General features: G+C 50.6%; 5 protein-coding genes across 5 annotated transcripts; 1 reads left to right on the top strand and 4 right to left on the bottom strand.

Moving 5' to 3' along the window:
- Positions 1–296: 296 nt before the first annotated feature.
- CTRU02_209201 (uncharacterized protein) lies at positions 297–1,196 on the top strand (the record flags this gene model as incomplete). The annotated part of the gene is made up of 2 exons (XM_070205223.1): positions 297–447; positions 613–1,196. The coding sequence occupies 2 exons, from the start codon at positions 297–299 to the stop codon at positions 1,194–1,196; spliced, it is 735 nt and encodes a 244-aa protein (XP_070061298.1).
- A 270-nt stretch (positions 1,197–1,466) lies between these two features.
- On the bottom strand, positions 1,467–2,825 carry CTRU02_209200 (heterokaryon incompatibility protein; the record flags this gene model as incomplete). Its single annotated transcript, XM_036733561.2, has 1 exon — positions 1,467–2,825. The coding sequence occupies one exon, from the start codon at positions 2,823–2,825 to the stop codon at positions 1,467–1,469; it is 1,359 nt and encodes a 452-aa protein (XP_036574711.2).
- Positions 2,826–6,294: 3,469 nt separating this feature from the next.
- On the bottom strand, positions 6,295–8,072 carry CTRU02_209199 (MFS transporter; the record flags this gene model as incomplete). Its single annotated transcript, XM_070205222.1, has 6 exons — positions 6,295–7,093; positions 7,149–7,321; positions 7,380–7,483; positions 7,579–7,646; positions 7,701–7,808; positions 7,882–8,072. The coding sequence occupies 6 exons, from the start codon at positions 8,070–8,072 to the stop codon at positions 6,295–6,297; spliced, it is 1,443 nt and encodes a 480-aa protein (XP_070061297.1).
- A 1,997-nt stretch (positions 8,073–10,069) lies between these two features.
- Positions 10,070–11,785, bottom strand: CTRU02_209198 (MFS transporter; the record flags this gene model as incomplete). Its single annotated transcript, XM_036733563.1, has 5 exons — positions 10,070–10,286; positions 10,340–10,437; positions 10,496–10,785; positions 10,842–11,533; positions 11,589–11,785. 5 exons carry the CDS (start codon positions 11,783–11,785, stop codon positions 10,070–10,072), a joined length of 1,494 nt encoding a protein of 497 aa, XP_036574713.1.
- A 2,321-nt stretch (positions 11,786–14,106) lies between these two features.
- Positions 14,107–15,468, bottom strand: CTRU02_209197 (uncharacterized protein; the record flags this gene model as incomplete). The annotated part of the gene is made up of 1 exon (XM_036733564.1): positions 14,107–15,468. One exon carries the CDS (start codon positions 15,466–15,468, stop codon positions 14,107–14,109), a length of 1,362 nt encoding a protein of 453 aa, XP_036574714.1.
- Positions 15,469–22,259: the final 6,791 nt, after the last annotated feature.

Below are 22,259 nucleotides of genomic sequence, written 5' to 3'. Positions count from 1 at the left end.
GCACGTTTTTTTGCGGTTCGTCGAAGCGTAGAAAACGTAGACAACAAGGGGTGGGAGGTATCCGGTTGGATTATGACGGCATGAGGGTGTAACCAATTTATTGTGGATCACCTTGTGCAACGTTTGACTCCTGCCACACGGTGCAGGAAGACTTAAACGCCTCTCACACTCACACACTCACTTTAAACCCCCCACACGCTCTCACCTCCTCACTAAACCCGCCGAGAAAGCCACCATCCACGTTTCGCTGAAACCTTATTGCCGGCCCGGCCTAGTAGAAACCAGATCAGGTTATCATGGGCAGCGTCTCGTTCCGCGAACACATCCGCTGGGTGCCCGACGAGGCGAGCGAGCCGACGTCCACGATAGTGCTCACGTCCCCGCAGCGCCGGTTCGTCGATCTCCGCATCTTGAAATCCGGGCCGACTACGGAGGGCGCCGCCAAGGGTGAGTCAAGTCACAACCGTCTCCCCGGAACTGCACATGATGAGGCTTTACAATTCCATAATTAAAAGAGCCAAAAAAAAAAAAAAAAAAAAAAGAGAGAGAGAGAGAGAGAGAGAGAGAGAGATTAGTGTAGTTGGACAACGCATGACTGACGCTGCATGACAGAACATTACACTGATGGCTTGGAGTGGGGCATCGCTGGCACCTCATCTTCATCTCTCATCCCCGACGGCAAAGGCGGCGAGATCCGTCATTCGCGGTGGGAGCACTGGATCGACTCTCGCACGACGGAACCCGAGAAGGCGGGTGACGAAGGCGACATGTACCCCCAGGAAGGCGACCTCACGCTCGAAAAGGGGCGCATGGTGAACCCGGCCACGGGGAAGGAGTGCGACTACGAGGAACTCTGGCGGGATGTTGAGCCGGAGCGCGCCGGCGGCCGAGGCTCCGACGATGCGTCCAAGGGTCCGGAGTGCGTGGTTCTCGAGTTCGAGGACGACGCGAACAAGGCCCGGGGTATGGTTGTCTGGCTTGGTCAGTTCTGCCAGGGTATCTCGAGGGTAGGGGATGAGGTTACGGCGGAGAGGTGGGAGTGGAGACGGAACGACGGCTGGAGGAGGACGGTGAGGATTGGTGAGGAGAACGCGTTGCCGTGCGAGGTCTTACTGAAGACGGGTGCGCGGTTGAGTATCGGCGCGCATGTAAAGCATCGGCAGATGATTTGGAGGGTGCTCGAGAGTAGTGGTTGAGGAATTGGTCGGCGGTGTTGATGGATAGAGATTTATTATCTGCCCTTGGCTATGGCGTTTTGGGGCGGTGCGTTGCAAAAAATGGCATCATGTTGCAACGAGCACCTAGCCATGTATCCAGAGAACCTCGGTCTTATGCTGATGGATTAGTCAATGAAGAAGCTATGTCATCCAAGGTCGCAGTCTACTTTAGAAGACCGTAAAAATATGGAATGGTGGGGAATTCTGTTTGAAGGGTTGCTGCTTGTAGTAATTTCTTGCGGATTCGTCTTATATAACTCGTATCAAGTGTCTTCCGCCACGATACTCTTCGCAAGGAAGCTTGCTCTCTTCCGCACTGCGCGCCAAAACACGGTTCTTCGCTTCCCCAGAAAACCCCCGAGCAAGCCCAATGCGGCGAAATATGCCTCTTTCTTTATCCAGCAACTCGAGCAACAGAATGTAGAGAAAGTCATTCAGGCCAGTAAGCAGCTTAGCTGGCATACAAAACAACGCCGACTCGGCATTCTCATCGTCAAAGTTGGCGTGAAAGTCGTCTAGTCCCACGAAATGCACCGAAGTCCCAACAATGTTACTTGCTCCATCGACGAGTACTTCCCACTGGACGTCATTCGGTCTTGTCGCTACAGTATGAGGCACGAGCTTGATCGGCTTCAGCACGCCCCACAGGCGCAGCCATCCTCCGGAAACCAGCCCGGTTCTGTCCTTCGTGGTGTAGTCGAGGTGATAGTCCTCCACCTCTATGAGAATCTCTGAGGCCCCCTTCTCGAACGGTCGGCCCGGGAATACCGCATCATCTGCCGCCGCCCACGACCAACTCGGAGCGCGATAGACCGCGGCTCGCGGACTCGGAGCGGTCCGATTTTCGCATACGTGCCAGAGGAGCCCAGATTCCAAGTACCGGCGCCACATCCCCGCCACGTACTCATCCCCAAATACCAATGCCATCTCCTTCGCGACCGCAGAAAGAGCGACCATTTTGTCGCCAGCAAAGGTGATGTCGCAACGGGTATAGTCGTAAACGATATCGTCCCAGCAGAGGTGCGCATTGCGGCTATCGCTAGAGCCATGACTGACACCACAGCCGAGGCCAAGATCTTTGACGTGGCCTCTTTTGGTGAGGTCGTCGAGAGGAGCATCCGGGGGCCATATCTCAGCCGCGCGATGGGACCGACAGTCCCAAAGGATCTGGCTCTCACCAAAGTATAATATGCGTCGAGAGAGAAGCACTTCTTGTAGCACCCAGCCTCTTTTGTTGATGGGCGCTTGCGAGACCTCGCTGTCCCAGAACGCCTCGTCTATGACCAGGTATGGAATCGTGGAGTCTCCGGTTTGTAAGTCAACGATTTGGGGTTGGTGGAAATCGGGATCGCGGTCGTTAAACAACGAGTGGTTGCCATCGGGAGCAGACATGGCGGAGATGTTGCAGAAGGCGCGGGAATACACCTTGTCCATGAGGGTTGACTCGTGGCGCCAGTCGTCCATTTCATCGCCTTTCTGAATGATGCAAAGAGAATCTATCCATAGATACCGAATACCGAGTCTTCTGGCGACGAGCCCCGCATCGTGGTACAGCCGCGGGACGCTTTCTAGGGGAATTCCAGCGTGTAACTCGTCGTAATTACTCATGGTCAGACAAAGGCAGTCTGCGAGCCCCCAGCAGTGGCTAAGCGTCCTATAAGGACCGTCGGGGATATTCTCCTTAGTGTTCAGGATACGGCAAGAGATAGATGCGTTTTCCACAGGCCCGAAATCAACAAGACGTGTCGGATACCACTTTTGGTCTGCATAGTTCGCGTTACATGCTTCATGATTTGCCACACAATCTCGCACCCAAGATTTCGCGAGAGATAGGGTCTCTTCCGAGGACGTGCTTCGGGAATGTACCGTCGTTGGTATGCTTGGAGTTCGATCTATACCACAGTCAGGGGTCTACAAGATTCATATGCAATTTATTGCTAAAAGTAATAGCGGCAGTTGCTCATTCCTGTGTGTATGATGTACCATTCATCTTACCTCTGTAGGGTTGCACTTTTAATTGAGTCCAGCGTCTCCTCGCCGTGGGGACCCTTGAAGAGGATGCATTCCTCAATTTGAATACTATCACAATTGAATAGGACCCTTCGGAGCTCTCGTCAGGTATTATGCGGATAGAGGTGATCGCGTTATCGGCACTTCCTAGAGTCGTTGCCTCGCTGGTGCCTTTGCTTGAGTTGTCAAGATCTGATTTTTGAGATTGGACGGAAACAAAATGCCTTTCCTCAGAAGATAGCAAACCCCAGATTCGATTACAAATATAGCATCCGGCGTTGACGGACCATACCAGGCTTTGATAAGTTCGGTGGTGGGATGGAAAGTCGGTCATCCGAAGTGACGTTATCAAACTGAGCTTTTCCTGGCAAGCAGAGCACAACATTCTGACGTTTATTGGCTGACGACGGCGATCAGATCTTGTATTCAGGTGTTGGTCATGGCCAGGAAGCCGTATGAACTAAGCGAGTCGAGGTGACAACAAATGGTCCGATTAACTCCGCATGTTGAGTCCTTGCCAACTGCTGCCTGGCCCTGACACTAGGTAGACAGGGGCACAAGATATAGCCAACCAATTACCAACCTCATTGCCTATTACAGCAAGATGCATCCATCAGTTGCCATTGGCTGACTCCAAACCATTGCTTCGACAGCTTAAGTAGAGAAAACCGTTGAATGATGAACATATTGCTTCAAGTCATACACATCTATCAGTAACAAAAATAAAAATAAAAACAGCGCATGTCGACGTAGGGAAATTCGGAACCAAACCTCAAGACGATAACAGGACCGTGGCCGTGACATGAAGCATACACTGTTTTCTTGCCCTCCTTAGTCACGAAGCTCATTTCGTAGTTCTTTTCAGTTTCAAAAAAACCGTCTTTCACTGTAATAGGCTTGTAGAAATATATTTTAGGTTTCTGTTGAGTACGTCTGCGTAGGCAGGGTGTCTCGAGGCGATCGCTCAAGTTGTTTCCTAATATTCCCAACAAATAAGACTTTTAAAACCACAATGTCTACTTACGAGACTGCCTGATCCGTGATCATTCCCAACTCATACTTGATGAGACGTGTGAATCACCCTTCGACTAGTTTGAAGCTTTGCTTAAATTGGGTCTAAACTAAGAGAATGTAACGGTAGGCTGATGCTTCTAGAGAGATAGCCTTGCCCAAGGAAAAGATTACTCGAAACCCAAAACACGCGATTAGACATATAGATAGAAGGGAAATACAAATGCCCACTATTTCTGCCGCAAAACTGATGCCACAGTAGTGCTAGAGTCATAGCACATCAGAAATACCCAACGTCTCGTATCCAGGTTGAAGTTATAAAAACAGCAAAAACATGGCCTGGCTACTTCCACTGCCACTCTGTTCACATCTCCCTTTCTTGCCACTCCGTGATGCCCATTGCCTTTCGTTATCCAGGAGGAGTAAGCAACGATCTGCTATGCTTGCTTATGTTTTAGCAGCCATTGGGACTGTTGGACATGCAGACAAATGTGCACTGCGATCCGATCGAGGAATCAAAAAGCCGTCCGGAAGCGTTCTGTTCGTCCGTGCATTGCTCAAGCAAATTCTTGGCAGGGGCTGCAAACTCTTCGTACTTGACGTCCTTGATGGCTTGAGTTCGCCAGCTGACACAACACTTGCCTTCCTGGTTCTGGAGGCAAGAGTCCTGAACCGTCGCTTCAACCCAATTGTTGGCCTGGCTTCCACTGAAAGATTCAACAAGAGCCTTGCAGACGGATGCGTGTCCAGCATTGTCTCTGCTGCATTCATGTTTTTCAACGTCAAACGAGCATTTTGCCATCTTGTCGACATCCAAGGCCTGGTCGTTGGTGGGGGTCTCTGTAATGTTGACATGGATGGGATCCGGTCCCCAGGTTGAGAATGTGCCCTTATCGTCGGTCCAAGTGTTGTAAAGGACGCGGTTGTCGAACGTCTGTTCCACAAGAGCTAGTAACCCAACTCCTGCTGAAAGAGCAACCCCTTCGACATTTTGTTTTATGTCCGTCCCCCCATCTCCGGAGTTTTCTTCAAATCTCACCCGGCCCCCTATTCCTCCTTGTTCACCTGCTGCAGTTTTTCTTCCCACAATAGCACCTATTCCAAAGGTGCCAATAATGGCTAGAACGGTAGCAAAACTTATCAATAAAAAAGGCATTTTTGCTCAGGTTGAGGACTTATTCCAGCTTTGCAAAAAGTTAGACTGTGGCGAGATTGATTGATGGGCTTGACTTACATACTTTGACGAGACAACGAATGTATTAACGCACCACCGATGAGAGATGGGTAAAGATCTAGGCAGGGTTTGAGAGTGATTGAATCTTCTAGGCTAGACATGGGAGAAGGCCTCGACTTAAATAGACAACTTCTCATAAGGCAGATGGAAGAACATGCTTTGCACTGAATTAAGTCATTCTCATTGAGATAGGTGAGGATACGTGGACAGTTGTATGGAGAGACCGTCATGGTTTCTATGACGCCTTGAACAAAAGGTAGATGACCCAAACCAAGCATTGACGCCGGTGAAGTACCCAAACATTCAGATGGTGGCAGATAAATCTCTCAACACCTAGTGTAATAGGCTCAAGAGGCACCTTTTCGGCCGAAAGGAAGGAGTACCTGAGCTTCTATTCAAAGGCTCATCTACGTCCCCATCGTGCAAATGCAACCAGGATAAATCCGTAGAGGTTCTGACTTTGGAAAACATTTCAAAGTTCCCTTATGGGCCGAAAGAAAGTTAAGTCTTCGTAAAGCTTGAATCAGCTGTCAAAATTCAGAGTTTAATACGACGCATGCAAGCCATAAATCTAGTTGCTCTCTCCTAGAGATTCCAGAGAATTCCCTGGTTTTCTGTTACAAGATTCATGGGAACCTTGATCAACACACACAATAATTGAGAAGTTTTCATCTCGTCATCAAGTCAATATCGACTTTTCATTCGCATAAGTAAGTTTCAATAGACAGTATCTTTTCATTGAGCTCTATGGTTGGTTACAAGTCCGAGCTCAGAATCTGTGGAATCAGCCTCATTTTATTCTTTCGACATTCGATGGCACCACTAATATACGTAAAAGTTTGTCTCTTCTGGGTGATTCTCCCTTGTCTTCTTGTTTTTTCTTTGCAGGGAGATGCGCAGCCACCAAGCGATAATGATTACTCCAACCGAAAAGGCGATGCTTGCCATCCATGCCGTCAGGTAGCGAGGTGAGTCTGTGCTGGGCCAAAGGTAAGGTGTGTAAATGCTGGCGACACTGCCAAGGGTATTACACATGGCGATTGCCACGGCTTTCTTCTCATCCGTCTGTCCCAACGTGCTAGATGCCCAGCCGAGGATAATGTTGTTGATTCCAAACGTGGCGCCAACGAAGAACACGATACCCACCAGCCGTGCAGCAATATTGAGGGTGGCAACCGCCACTACGAAACCACCGATGACAATAGCCTTCATGATCGTGATATGCAGCGTCCGCTCGTTGTATCGGCCGGAAGTCCAAGAAACCAAGATGCCGACTAAAGCAGCCAGGATATACGGTGGGCAAGTCAAAGCGAGGGTGACAGTTGTGTTGTAGTCCAGGGTTTGCATGACTGTTGGCAGGAAGTTTTGGAAGCCGTTCGCTGCGAGGTGAAGATGGTACATGAGGCAGAATGCCCAGGTGCGCCAGTCGAGACAAGCGTCACGAAGGCCGACCCATACACTAGTTGCCTCACGGCGATCAGTCGTATCGATGTAGATGCGGTTGTGTGCCAGTTGTCTTTGCTGGGGCGTCAACCAGCGCGTGGTTAACGGATGGTCAGGGAGAAGGAAGAATGCCGCAAACGCAACTCCGATTGATACTGCTCCCTGGACAATGAAAAGCCTGGGCAAGTATTAGCCTTTCAACTATTGGAGTTAGAATTCTCAAGCATATTTACCATTGCCATCCAGCCAAGCCCATAGTCCCGTCAAGCCCTGCGAAGATACCCGCGGCGATGAGTCCAGAGAACGAACTTGCCAGCATGTTTCCGGTATAGAAAAGGGACATGCGAGTCGCGACCTCCTTTCTGGTGTAAAACATGCTGATGATATATAGTGCGCCTGGGTAGAACTATGATATCATTTAGCGGCAGGAATCAAGAGAACCTCCTTTTCTAGGGCCAAATTACCGGTGCTTCGGTGATACCAAGGAAGAAGCGACACGCAATCATTCCCTCATAACTGTTGACTTTGAACGTCAAGAGACTGACAATAGACCATGCGAGGCAAAAGCCTGAAGAAGTTAGAATGGGTTCCATGGGATAACGACAATCCTATCTCCCGATCGCGGCGATGGCCAATTGTTCAGCAGAAGGGAAAGCGTCTTACCAGCCATGTACCAGGAAGGCCGTACCCTGTTCAAAATCATGTTGGACGGAATCTGGCCGCAGATATATCTACAACACGCATTAGATTTCTGGCAGCACTGTTTCTGAAAGAAGAAATCTTACCCTACGAATAAGATGGAGACACAAGTGTTGTACTGGGTCCCGACCAGGCCAAGGTCGGCTTCCAGTGTGTTTAACCTGGCATTGATGATGGCATTTCGATCGAGAAAGTTGAAGAGGTACATCAACCAGAGAATAGGCTGTCATGCGTTAGCGCACTCCCTCTGGTACGACTGTGATCTTCCATACAATGATGAACGCGTCCAGCTTCTTGACAAGGGCAATTTCTTTAGGGTCAGTCTTGGCATGAGCGCCAAACTCGTCCACCTTCTCCATGTTAGGAATCTTCTGAATGTCGTCATTGGCGGTATCAACACGGTGAATTGAGCTGCCGTCAATAACTCCAGCGGGAGTGCCGCCAGCGTTGGCAGACATGTTGGTCGTCATATTAAGTCCGAAGGCTTCAATGTCTTGTGTAGATGCTAGAAACGAATAGAAACATATCTTTCAACATAAGAAACCAAGCTCTGACATGTTGTCTCCTTTTAACTATATGCTCTCACAACTTTCACCCGGCGGAGTTCTCCACTAGTCCCATGGGATCCCCAGATTACCCCTCAAATAGTTCTTTCGGCTTTGGGCACTTGGCACTTGGCGATGCGCAGGCGGAGACAAAAATCAAGCTGCAACACGACATACGATGTTGAAATAACCAGTCGTTACTGTTTGGTTGACAGGGTTTAGGCGAGTGCGCTAGGATAAGTTGTCTTGGCTGCCTTTTCCGTCGGCTTTCTCTCCGTCGGAACCCCAGGTAGAGCATTTAAGTCGCAACTCGACGTCGAAAAGGAACAAGTTCTCGGGATTCGCAAAACCGAGAGATCGGCCGCCGCTTCTCCGAACATGACCAGTCGAGCTCATGTAGAGTCACATTGACTAAGCCCACTGGCCCGCATCGTTGCCAAGGCGAAGTTTTCTTAGCTTGGCGCAGGTGAAGTCAAATTGACTCGGTTCAGCGGATCTAACACCATCGCTGGCATTTCATATGCCCCGTAGGTCAGAGTTGCTGTTGAAGATGGTTCCCAGATCTGGGGGGAGAGCCAACTCGATTGCTGGGAGCGGATATCTGTGAGGAATCCTACTGCAGCCAGAATACGGCCTTTGGTTAGCAGTATTTTATCTAGGCTACAGGCAAGTGACACGCTCCTCGATCCTTTGAACAAAGGAAACTATTTGTCCAAACAGTGCAATATTTGGCACTCGCATTCGAGTGAATGGCTTAGTGGGTAATTAAAGTAACAAAACCTCTGAGGCAACAGGGCAACCTGTAACCTACTTTAAGAGAGTCAGATAAATAAGGTCAAATAGATATCTTTATAGGCCGTTGGAAAACTCAAACAAATTAAAGCGAAAGTCAAACCATCGGCTTTATACCCGACTCTATGAGCCGTGACTCTTACAATATAGGGTGGTTGAGGATACGGAAGAGGTGTGGCTCTGCAGTTAAAGCAGCGTCATGGCTGATTTGCGGCGCATCTACAAATGTGGTGTTTTGGGCGGGAAGACTATCCAAAGACAGTTGATGATTAAGCTCGAGGTAAACTCCTTACACTGATCAGTTCTGCCTTTGAGGATGCTAACAAGGTCTTGATATGGTTGACCCAGATAACTCTTATCGCTTTGGAGTATCATTTCACTACCTTACTCAGCTTACGAAAACGAGTACGATAGCGAACCCATTGTGAAAATCACGTAGTTAAGGTTAATTAGCGAATTGAGAACAGTAAAGTGTGTTATTTTTGCGAGGAAGAACTGCTGCGTTTAAATGTCATACAGGGTCCGAGCCTAAATGATGCTTCGACGAAAACGTTACACGAAGATTTGGCATACGCACTTTAAATCTCTAAACAACTCAAACGAGCAATGAAAAGTACTCGTGCTACTGGTCGCGAGCATACGATATTCAACCGTCTGGAACAACAACAGGACAACCCCACAGCGGAGTGAACTACGGGCTCATCTCCACTCGCAGGCAAGGTTGATAATTGGGATTGTGAGCCCGTTCCAACAACCAATCAGATCCATCGGATCATCACGGGAGGGTGGCCGAGTTGGTTATGGCGCCAGGTTAAGGTCAGCTTAACATCTGTTTCCTGGTGGGGCAACCCGCGCGAGTTCGAGTCTCGTCCCTCTCATTTTGCATTTTTTGTCGTATCCAATAGACAGACGTAATATCACGTTAGGTACGGCTTTTGCACAAGGAGAGAGCTATGGAAACATGTTTTTATACCAAAGGCTCATACATATCATGGCTAGGAAACGTGGAAAGTCAGTCTCGTTCTTGAGGGGTATATTATTTTCGTTTGATAGGCCCGGTATCTCTTCTATCTAATCTCGCCCCGGCCTCCTTCGTGAGGTCTCTTCCTCTATTTAACTCAATAAGTGTATTTGAAGCGCGGGCTCTCATCGCCTAGCTCCGCAAGCTCATCGTCTGACAGGTCGCGGTACTTATCCTCGAGCTGGCCAGCTTCACGCTGCTTGTTCGCCCTCGAGTACCAGAACCACAGGAAGCCGTACAAGCAGGTGGCCATTCCGACCATGCTCAGTGTCACCGCGTGGCCGCGGATGTATCTTGGTTTATCAACTGCTTGACTATTTCTCTGTCAGTTTTTGCCTAAAGGCAACATAACTAGAAGCAGACTCACTATATGAATGATGACATGACTCCGGCACAGTTTCCGATCGACAATTGCATACCGCTAGCAGTTGTTCTCTTACCATAGCGCGGGGTATTATTCGGCAACTGTAAACTCATGTTAGCACAACGTCACGCCCTTTACACAAGTTGAAGTTTAACTCACCCATGCCAACGGCAGCCCGACGACAACATAAAGTCCCGCGGCCACGAGGAAACACCCAAAGTAATGCACACCTGACGACGTATTGGAGATGAGCACGCCGTAGCCAATGACGCTGATGCTGCCAAAGATGACGCAGAATATGCCGCGACGCTGCATCCGGTCCGAGAGAAAAGCCATGGACATGTACACCACGGCGCCGAGGAAGTAACAGGGCACAGTAAGAAGCTGCACCTCGGCGGTCGACCATGATCCAAGGCCGTTGATGATGGTCGGGAGAAAGGTCGAGAAACCTGGAAATCATCAGTCACCACTCTACAAGTAAATCAGAAGGGGAACAAAAACTCACCGTAAAGCATCGTATCCGCGCCAAACAGCGCAATGCAAAACACCCAGACCTTCCAGTCCTTGAACGCCTTCCACATGTCCTCGCGACTAAACTCCTGCGCGCTGGTCGTGTTGCCGTATTCCCGTCCTCGCCTCGCAACCATCAGCGCCTTCTCCTCCTCATTGAGGAAATACGCGCTGCCAGCATCATTGGGCAGCAAGAAATAGGTCACGATACCGAGCACGACCGTCGGCAGGCCCTCGATGATCATGATCCAACGCCAGCCGCTCATCCCCGCGACGCCCTCCATGTGCCCAATGCCATACGCCAACAGACCGCCGAGACCGCCGGCAATGGCAGCACTGACGAAGAGGTAGCCGACACGCAGCGCAAGCTCGTGCCTGCGGTAGAAGAAGGTGAGATAGACGTTGAGACCGGGAAAGAGGCCGGCCTCGACAGCGCCGAGGAGAAGGCGGCATGCAATCAATGAACCGTAGGACTCCACAAGGCCGGTGAGAGTGGCGATGATGCCCCATGAGACAGTAATGAAGGCGATCCAGCGGCTAGGGGTGAAGAGTTTGAGAACAAGATTGGAGGGGATCTCGAAAATGATGTACGTCACGAAGAGGATCGAGACTGCGACCTGGAATTGGTTCCCCTGCAGCCCGAGGTCCCTTTCGAGGTTGTACAACCGGGCATTACCAATGTTGACGCTGTGGCGCATGTCAGAAAGAGGATTAGGTTAGAGAGACAGAGAGGAAAACATACCGGTCGAGGAAACTCAGGAGATACAAAAGCATGACCAGTGGGATAAGGTGCAAGTCGAGCTTGCGCACAAGTTGCTTTTCCTTCAACGCGAGGAGTTCGTCGTTGACGGAATCCCTGTCCCGGGCGTCGATGTCGGCGGAGCTCGCGCCGGGCCCAGCTTCGGCGTCATGAACGCGGTCTTTCTTTGCGGCGTCCATTGTGCTGCCGCTGGATCGGCGACGGGGGTTTCTGAGAGTTGTGGTAACCTAGCAAAAGACCTCGGCAAGACTTGAAGCCAAGAAGTGTCTATGAGGAGACGTTGAGCGCAGCTTAGGTTAAGGAGGCCAATCGAGGCTCCGGGGGTGGGAAAAATGTCAGAACCTAAAGGCCTTTTGAGTCGAATTATGACTCAAATGAGCACCACTCCCTTGAGTAGTGACGTGGGGATCGTCAAAAGTGGTAGACGGAGTTGTGATGGTAGAGCGGCCGGCGGGGTGTTACTGTTGAAGATGGCGGGGTGCTGTGCATATATTACATACAGGCGCGGCGCATCGGACGATAAGCAATTTTTTTTTAAAGCGCGTTGGCAACCTTTTCCCCCTCCAGTTCCTATGTCGGCCGGGGGTGGCAGAGACACAATGGCACGATGTTGACTATTACCCGCCTAAAACAGTGGCTTCGAGAACAAAAAAAAAAAAAAAGCACAACCTTAAGAAAGGGCGCTTGTACGAGTCAGGACAAGAGTGTCTGTCGTTCAGAGGAAACGATGAGTTGCTGAGACAAAGGAACAGCAATGTTTAGATGGGAAATAAGAGATCGCAGAAAAAGTCCAAGAGTCACAAAAGTCAAGACTCAAAACACTACGGATTCGCCCCCCTTCCTAGGGCCCTGTCTTCGTTCAGTCCCCTTCCACGGCGGCGGTATTTTCTTCAAGATGAGAAATCAGATAAGTAAAGCTCCTGTTCCGGGGTCTGGAACGATTCGGAGCTGCAGCTAGAGAGACAGAAACAAACCGGACAGGGATGTTGTGTGGTTGAGCTTACGCAGTAGTCTTTTTTTCTTTTTCTTTTTTTCTTCCTTTTCCCCTGCACCCGCCGTTAAATGGATCCCCCGATTCGCCCGCATCGTAGGAGATACCCGACATGGTGCCACCGCCCGGAGCTCTTAGGACGGGTGGTTGCTTATCGAGGTGTCTTGCATTCTTTAAGCACCTCGACCTGGCTTGACGGGTGTGTTACGTCCGGGGTGGTTGGCTGTGACAGCAAAAGCCTTGGCTTACCTCTGGGTTAGAATTCGGCAGAATTATCGCCGATGATGGAGTTTTTTGGGATATGACTCTGAAACTGACAAATGGCATCCCACAATGGTGACAGCAAGATCTTGATTGCTGACGAAAGAGGCGAACTTCTGGAACATTCAAAGTTGATTAACGACTGAGTTGGGGCCACGACAACATGACGTCCGAGTATGGAATGTCTCTTGCGGCCAAATCATAATGACGCCGCCATATTTCCCGATAGCGGAATGCTAGGGTCTGTTGGAGGCGCTGGAGCTGCTTCTGACTATAGCCGGAATAGTCCCCCCCCCCCACGTGAAGCTCTCATGCAACGCTCCCCATGAGATCTTGATCAGAGTATTCTAAGTAGTGTTGCATTACACATGTAGCCCCTCCCCCCTCCCCCAAGTCGATCAGTTGCGAGATTGACTACAGCGTACATCATTGCTTGCCTCCCCCGAAAGTTGCGGGCGATCAGGGACATCACTGTCACGTCAAAACCAAAACTTGGGACGAACGACACATGCCTCCCCGGGATACACCTGTAGCTGTAATACCACACCTAGGGAACTTGTCTCAGTCATGTCACTCTCGCCAGCAACCCAAATTGATGTTGGGTGTCGAATTGGCACAATGCGAAAAGCCCATGCGCTGGAAATGCAGATGCTTACAAAGAATCTCCAGCAACTCTCACGGGACAATGGAAGCAAAAGCAAAAGCGGATGAAACCCCCCTCCTCTGCAAGCCACGCGCCGAGCTCCCACCGGCTACACTAGAGGCGCAACTCATCCATGGCGCCGACATGGCGGGCCGTTGGCGTTGTGGATGACCTGCGATGACGATCCGAACAGGGCTTAACTTTTTTAAAACCAACAACAGCTTCACGCGGGAAACAAACAAGAAAAACAACACGCCATAAGCTCCATGTCATGCAATTCGCATTGCTCTGCAACCTCGTACACATTACGAAGATTATCTACCGGAAAAATTTGGGCAAACTAAGTATAAAAAAAAAAGCCCTTATGATGCTTCTCGCAGCCTCTTCTTCTTCTTCTTCTTCTTCTTCTTCTTCTTCATCTACCATCCGCCCTCCCGCTCCAGCTTTGCCTGTCCAGATAAGGCAAAAGCTTCAATGCAACGCTTTCGATGTCCAAGGGGAAAAAATAACAAAAAAAAAAAAAAAAAAAAAAAAAAAGTAAGAAAAAGTGTGCTGTATATATATACACAAGAAACCGTTCCCTTCAACCCTTGACAAAGGAAACATTACCGATACCTCTCGGTGGGCATCTCGTACACATCAGGCACCGGCCCGGACTGGAAGGTCATGTTCTGCCTGCCGGGCTGCGGCTGCTGCGGCGGCGGCGGTCTCGGCTGTCCGTCGCCCATCTCGACAACTTCGTCACCACCCATCTCCGCAGGGAGTACCCTCGTGTCGCCCAGCTCATTGGCGCCGTTCGCCGGCGGCCTCGCGAATCCTGAGCCGTAGTCGTTCGCGGGCGTGACAGTCTGATTCGACATGGGGCTAACGCTTGCCGTGGGCGGGGAGAGCTGGGCGCTCTTCCTGGGCGGCGGCTGGCGCCTGTGAGCCGCGGCGCCGGCAGCGCCGAGACCTGCACCGGTCTCCGACATGTGAGTGTGATCCAGGGGAGAAGGGCCGTTGGGGTCATAGGCGCGCATATCGGCGAGGTCGGCGGCGCTGGGACGGTTGGCCTTGCGGCGCTTGTAGAGCCAGTATGCGCCTCCGAGAAGTGCCAAAAGCCCGACAACACCTACTCCCGCGCCAATTCCCGCCTTCGCACCGGTGGAAAGCCCGTCACTATCGCCACTACCCGAGCCGCCTGACGATGAAGACGTCTCCGTCGCGATGGCGCCTGTCGTCGGGCCAGAGGCGACCGTCGATGGGGAGGAAGTGTCGATCGAAGTCGAGGTGACGATGAGAGTCGAAGTCACCGTTACCGTCGTTTGAGCGTTGTTGTACTGGACGCTCGTGATGGTGGAAGTCTGGACAAGCGCCGACGTCGTGGTTCGGACGACGGTGCTGGTTTGAGTTACGGTCACAGTCGAATCGGCGCCGGCGGAGCCTGACACAGTAACAGTCACAGTAACGAGGGCGCGCTTCTCAATGAAAGCGTACTTGCGCAGATCGGCGTCGGCAGCGGGGGTGATTTGAGCGGCGGGGGCATCGACAGGGGCTGCTTCGGCGGCGAAGAAGTTGATGCTACGCTTCGCGAGGACGGTCGACGTGACGTAGTTCGTCACAGTTGCTGTCGCGACATCGTTGCTGGTAATCGTGGTAGTCTCGAAAGTGGTGGTGGTGACGACAACAGTGGTGATGATTGTACGAAGTGATGCGCTCGTGACGGTGACGGTACCGCCAGCGCCGCCACCTTGGGTTACGGTTTGTGTGATTGTCGTCGTGGCCTCGTCGGCGGCGCTCGTTATCGGTATAGAGGTTGTTGGGGGAGTCGTCGACGTTGTGGGTGGGTTTTGGACGCCTGTGCCTGATTGTTGTCTGGGCCGTAGGCCGGGCATTGCTGCGCCAGCTTCAGCAAGTGGTGAAGCTGTCACGATATTGCTGCCATAGGACCATAGCAGGGCCAGGAGGCCGGCTGATCCGAGACGCATGGTTGTGATGCGGTCTCTATACAACGGAACACAGTGCCTGGATGTCTACAAAAGAGATACTCGGTTCGTAACGGCGAGAGGGGGTATGAAGTTGGAAAGCTTTAATGAGAGGCAATGAAGCAAGGTAAGGGCTTCTAGGGAGGAGGATGACGAGGAGGAGGAGGAGGAGGAGGAATAGGTGTGTGTGTGTGTGTGTGTGTGAGTGAGTGAGTGACTGAGTGAGGGTGTGTGTGTGCCACCACAACGAAACACAAGGGAATGGAAAAGCTCGTAATAGTCACAGGAACAGCAGCAGATGCAATAACGGTTACGAGAACGAGACTAGAGAGGTACAAGGGGAAAAAGGAAAAAGGGCCTAACGGAGGATGTGGGAAGCGCAGATACGGTCTAGTCGGGGCCCTAGTAGCTGTACGTATCTCGCGCATCCCTCCCAAATCCAAAAAAACCGCGCTCCAGTCTTAACATTTGCAGACTCAAAGGACGACGAAGCAGCAGAATCTGGCGCACTATCTTGGGCCTAGTGTGCCGGCCGACGGGTGCTAGCAGGAAAGCCACTCGTAATAGTGTCTCCAGCAAGGTGGCGCGGCAAATGGTGTCTGTTCTCCTTCTACTACTATGGCCATGGCATACGTTTTGCCATTGTGTTTTTTTTTTATTTGTTTTATTTGTTTTTTTGGGGTTTTTATTCCATAATGGATAACATGGATACCCCCTCCTTGGCCCATCTGCCTCTTGGCTTTCGCGTCCTCTCCCTTGCTAATCCACGAGTTCTCCATGTCCACTGTCGGCGTCCTGTCTGGAGAGGAAGCCGAAGAGGCTAGTATGAAAAAGGCCATCAATTTAATGAAGAACCAGCCGAAAAGAGTGGATGGGAGGGGCGGCGTGGAATTAACCTCCCAATTGGCAGGTGTTTGTTGACCTGCGCATGGGAAAAAGGGTAAAAGCCTACTATGTACACATGGTCCTCCTCCGTTGCGGTGCCAGGGTTATGTCTGGTACAACTTGATTGGCACCTGGGAAAGTACTTGTCTTTCTGTAGGCACATACATAGTATAACCTGGCTGAGAAAAGGAAAAAAAAATACAATGACACAATTGCTCCAGGGCATCAGCACAAAAAGTCCTGGGTGTGGTGGCCCTGATGAAGACATCCAACAGGGTCCTCCCCCGTCCTCCCTGGCCATGATGTGCGCTGGCAGTGCTGAGCACAACCGCATGAAGAGCGGCTGGTAGCCAACCCTTTAGTTGGCCTCACTCAGTGACGTCTGGTGCCTTTTTGGCTGTGGACTCACGAGCACTCACAGACATGGTGTTACCCATCAAATCAGTGGAATTCCCCCTGATTATGCCCACCTTTGGACCCTTGGACCCTGGTGGGAACCCGAGGATGCGCGTAACTCTGGGTACAGCAGCTGGACTATGCGTAATGGTCAGCAACAGCGCAGAAGTCTGATCGCCCATGGGCCACACGCGGATGGAAAAAACAGTGAAGAACAAGAACCCGTCGATGCGGAATTCCATTGGGCAATGGAAACACGAGAATCGGTCCCTGGGAGGGTCGAACAAGGAGGAGGGTCTCATGACGAGCCCCCCAGCCAACTCTTGGCCCGTCATGCGGGAGGGAAAAAAAGTGGCCGGCGTGGGAACATACGATGGATGGCTGAGTAACCCGAGGCCGCGCAAAAAAAGAAAACAAGGACACGAACTACCGGCGCAAGTGTGTGTGTGTGTGTGTGTGTGTGAGTGTATGGCCATGGCCGACTTGATATCGGGGTTCGCGACCGGGAACAACTGACCCATTGAATTCGGCCCAACATATCGTTCATCCGATGAGCATCCCGTATTCTCGCGACTAAGTGATGCAAAAAAAAAAAAAGGCCGAATCGACACTCGTTTCCGCGCTGTGCCGCTACCAGGCTTGCCCCCCCGGGCCTGGCGACAGACTCTGCCATCCAATGCTGCCAAAGCGCAAGTCATCCGGCTGTCAGGAAATCTGCAGCCCGCTTCATAAGCAGACCACCGCATCGCGGGATCGAACGCCAAGCACCCGTTCCAAATGCCAAAAGGTAGGTCCCCGAGATGGCCGTGCTGAGTACGGCTGGATGCCGCGCATGTACTACTCCCTTTCATCCAATGCGATCGACGCACCGCATTAGTGATATCAATCTGGGCAGACAACGGCATAAAAAGGAGGGCGACTTGAGAAATACGAGCTGCACCAGCGACCCTTAGGACATTAGGGGGGGGGCGTTAGGGAGGCTGCCTCCGCAGATTGTAGAAGGTCAGAAGGCAGATCGGTATAGAAACATCATGCTCTGATGTAGATCAACCCTTCTGACACGTCGACATCGACGTCGACGTCAAGAGCGTGAGGAATTTCCCCAAAAGTCTGGCCCAAGCCGCAGCTGTTGTGGCTCGACAGCCAGGTACGTGTTCAACGTCCCCCCCATGTCGTGGTCTTAAGAACTCAATTGGACCGCAACAAGCGCAGAGAAGTCGCTTCGCCAGATCGAGAAGATCGCAGCCAGCCAGCCACCAACTCAATTCGCTTTCTCCCTCCCATCCAGCTGGTCTACCTCAGACTAGACCTTGTTCGCTAACAATGTCTCGATGGCTTGATTAGTCACTTCGGGGCCTCGGACACCGGGGTTGCGCGGAAATTGCCCATAGTCACTGCGTCCACCGACCGGTGAGCCAGTCACTCATTCAGAACAGCTTTTTCAATTCCGCAGATTCAGCACGCGTCTCTATCATTGCGGAACGTTGGATCCAATTCAAGCTTTTCATGACCCATATTAGGTCGTCATTCTCTCGCTTTGTCCACGGTTGTGAGACATTCGTTTTCCCGCTATTAACCATGGTCTCGTCGCATGCCGATGCAATCCCTGCCGATGCAAGTCATTTTTTTTTTTCAGCCGGCCTTCCGGCCTCTTGAAAGCCGCTAATGTGCCCGAGGCACCCGGGCAGGTGCTGCTCCGTGAGACATTGCACCTTGGCCGCTTCAACTACTGCTTACTTCCAAGACCCGCTGGAGACGACAGTCTAGCTTCTGATCATCTTCTTCTAAATGTCCTGAAATGTCGCCACTCGTGTCGCAGACCACTTGGCTAATGTAGGTGTAATCATCGCTGCAGCTAACAAAGTCGGAGCCAAGAGAAGGTCATGAGCTTACCTGCCTAATAGCAGGTCTAACAGCAGCCGATATGGACTCAAGGCTGAAAACTAAGGCCCTTGAACGTACAGGATTCGTTTCTTTGAAGTTGCTGCTCCGTTGGTTAACATAGTGATGAAATGGGAATCTTGTCGTCCCGCTTGCCAAAGGTTACTAATTGATAATTTGCCTTCATATTGGCTTGACTTTGGAGACAGCACTTCAAGGCCAGTACCTTTCAGGCTGAAGAAGCTCTCAAGGGCTTTAAGGCGCTTTGCACATCGTGTTATAGACTGATTTGCATGGTTGTGGCGTGGAATGGGGGACAAGAGGTTCCTCATCCTTTAACAAGCCAGGCTTCACAAATGCTCAGAATTGTTTTCTGTAAGGTTCAGAAACCTTGATGAGCTACCACAGGCTGTGCCTTTACTCAGTCGAGCAAGGTTTGTTAGCCCTTCTTCACGGCATGCATTCCATGGTTGATGCTGTGGTTCAATTTTCATTAGCCACAGCGAAGTGAAGTTTGAACTGGGACTTTTCCGCTCCATGGAGTATTCCACACTGACCAACGATGAAGTGATAATGTACGAGGTATGATACAGTACTTTTTTTGGGGTTTGTTTTTATAACCTTCCGCGCTATTGAGTGCCTCGGTGTCAGATATTGGATGTTATAAAGGAGAGAAGCATCTGTATCTTGAGGATGATAAGCTTCGCGATAGCTGATCTGTTTAATGAACATCGTCGATGAGGAGGCCTTCTTATGATCAAAAGAGTCATTATCCATCATAAACCAGACTATCACCGCTGCGAACGAATATGCAATGCGCCTCCTGGTTAACGGTCCGCTCCTGCTCCTTGATGATGATGTCCTGTAATTCGTCTTCGGCAGTTCAACTCTGGAACACATTCAAGATGTCCCGAAATTGCGCCGGTAGCTGTAGTCGCCATGATCCTCTTCGCCATTGTTCTCAGAAGTGTTCAACGCGCATCCATTAGCATGCATGCGGTTGGCTTGTTGAATCTCGGAACCCACATCAACTCTCCACCTGCTCATCGGACTCTCGGGGGGCTTGTGGACTCCTAAGGAACCGACATTGCCGCCCTGAACGCCATGACCATGGTCCTGCGCTGGGCATCACATAATGAAGTTATGCATTCTTGCTTGGCCGGATAAGATGCGTTGGAAATCTCATGAAGAGTAGGGCAATAGAAGTGGGGATGCAACTTTGGAGGTAATGATCCCGTCAGGGTATGGGAGATGGTCGTCCTCAGCCCGCTAAAAGTTATGAAGATGGAAGATTTACGCACTTTGCGGCGTGTCTACCACAATTCGCCAATCTCCAATGCTTTGTTGACTTGTTCACTTCGCTGTTTACATGCGCATCCGCCCATGTCGCTCAGTCTGCGTAGTCCGCTCGACGATTGACATTGCGACGAGCGAAACGCTCATAGTCATCACCGCAGTTACACTATTCAATGTACCAAACCCCGTGATTGTTTCCAATGCTTCTGTGTCTACCGGCGCGAACCGATCAGTGTCCGGACCTGTTGCACGGTATAAACCAAGGCGCTAGATTGCCATTATATCTTAACAGCCAAGGATTCAACCTGCATTTACGGCAATGTTGTGGCTAGGTCGGTAAGTACAAGACTAGTCGATCATATTCCAAGTAGTAATCCATATATTTGTCCATGTTGTGACAACAGCTCGACTCGGTTCAAACTACTAGCTCTCTCACTCTCGGTCTCAATCGTCTTATTCGCCGCCACCAATGAATCAGCACCAGAGTGAAGGAGGATACGCTCCGCATTATAGTTCACAGTAACAGCAGTATCGATGCAAGTGATCGCCTTGAATTACGGTGATGTGAAAGTTCGAGTGGTCTCAACCTACCGCTTTAGCGTGATGATCAAAACCGTCGACTCCTAGCGGGCTCGGTCACTGGACCAAAGCCATGATGCAACCAACAGATAACGGCTGCACTATACCTACCCTGGTATCTCTGCTGCTCTCATACAATGATCTATTGAAGCACCAATGGTCAGAAAAGCGTATTCGTCCATTGAAGCCAAAGCTTCGAGCAATAATTGTGTATCGCATCCTGCCTCGCAACTCGTCACTACTAATCAGTGCTGTTCAATGACTTTACAGCCCGTGACAGACTGGCCTCGACGCCATGGAAAAACAAGCCAGACAATACATTAGTTAGCTTGTCAGGAATCCTCGATCGAAAGCTGTTCTAGCGTGTTCTCTGAAATCGATAACATCAATTGATATGCCAGTCGGTATGGTCACTGTCAAAGAACGGTATGGTGACAAATATTGAGAACCAAGATTGTTCTATAGTTCATGTGCTATGTATAAAAGATTAGGGTCTTTTCAGAGGCTCATTGCTTGTCCTCAAGAGTGCCCATTCATACCAGAAGTTTGCCTCCATCTAACCTAGTACCATTAAAACATAACTCATATACCTAGTATAAGACAATCTCACCAGTCTGGGCAGGGCTAACTGAAAAGCACCAAAGAGCTTAATTGAATCATCAAACGTTCTTGATATAACCCTACATCGGCGGTCTCAATGAACGCATTCCTCTCTACGCCTCTATCTGATTAATGCCATATCTATAAGAAAGAGACGAACGCGAACATCATCCCAAGACACATACAACCTAAGTCTGGGAGTTGTTGTAGAAAGCTCAAACAGGTTGCCACGATCAGTCTTCTTTTGCTATGACGCTCACTTCCCGACGCCATCAAGAAACTGGGTAGGTAGGTCCCTATAACCAGAGTAAACTTATGTAGTAAGACAACCCTATAACACAACCTGTATATGCGCAGAATACCTAGCCATCCAGCATGTGATTGTCAAAAAGACCTCCCGGCAAATAGTTATTGACAAGGCTCATAAAACGGCTCTGCTGACGCCTAAGCTTGAGTATCTTAAATGACCATCATGAATCAGTGAGTAGACCGCTTCAAGGTAGTCAACAACCAATGCTAGAGTAAGCCCGCAATACTTCACCAGCAAGACAAAAAGACTGGCTGTCCTAAAGACCGATTCGAACACAACCAAATCAGCCTCAACCCCTCACCCTGACTCTCCTTTTCTCTCTCTCCCTCTGTCATCATCTCACAACCCTTAACCAAAAACTTCATACCACCAATACAGCAATTCACCAATAATAATCCAAAACCCAAAAAACCCCCCCAGCTCCCAAATCCAATCCATCTCCAACCTTGAACACGCAACTCTCCGATCGCCAAGCAGATCGCCAAGGTCCCTCCAACGTCGAACCCATCAGACACCGTCGTCCGATGTGATCCCAGCGCGTTTTACAAAAGTGTCACAAACCTACTGCGTCTTCAAATCCTCCCTACCTCCCTCCCTCCGTCACCACACAACATGTCGCAACCCTTTCTTTATTTCCCCTTTGCCTCATCTTATCTCGGTCAATCTTGACCTCCTGCACTGCCGCCCGAGCGTCTCCCATCCGCTGCGCAGAGCAAGTTGAAACTGTGGCAAACCACCCACGCAAAAGGTAGGGGGAGCCGAGAGGGCGTGCTCTTGGCACGTCTCAGCTGCGTGGTCCTACAGCACGTATTCGCACAGAGCATCGCAGACAAGACACATGTGAATT

This window comes from Colletotrichum truncatum (genome assembly GCF_014235925.2).
Source record: "Colletotrichum truncatum strain CMES1059 chromosome Unknown Contig_0005, whole genome shotgun sequence".
NCBI lineage: Eukaryota > Fungi > Ascomycota > Sordariomycetes > Glomerellales > Glomerellaceae > Colletotrichum > Colletotrichum truncatum.
Note: the sequence above shows the minus strand (reverse complement) of the source record. Positions and strands in the feature narration are given on the sequence as shown.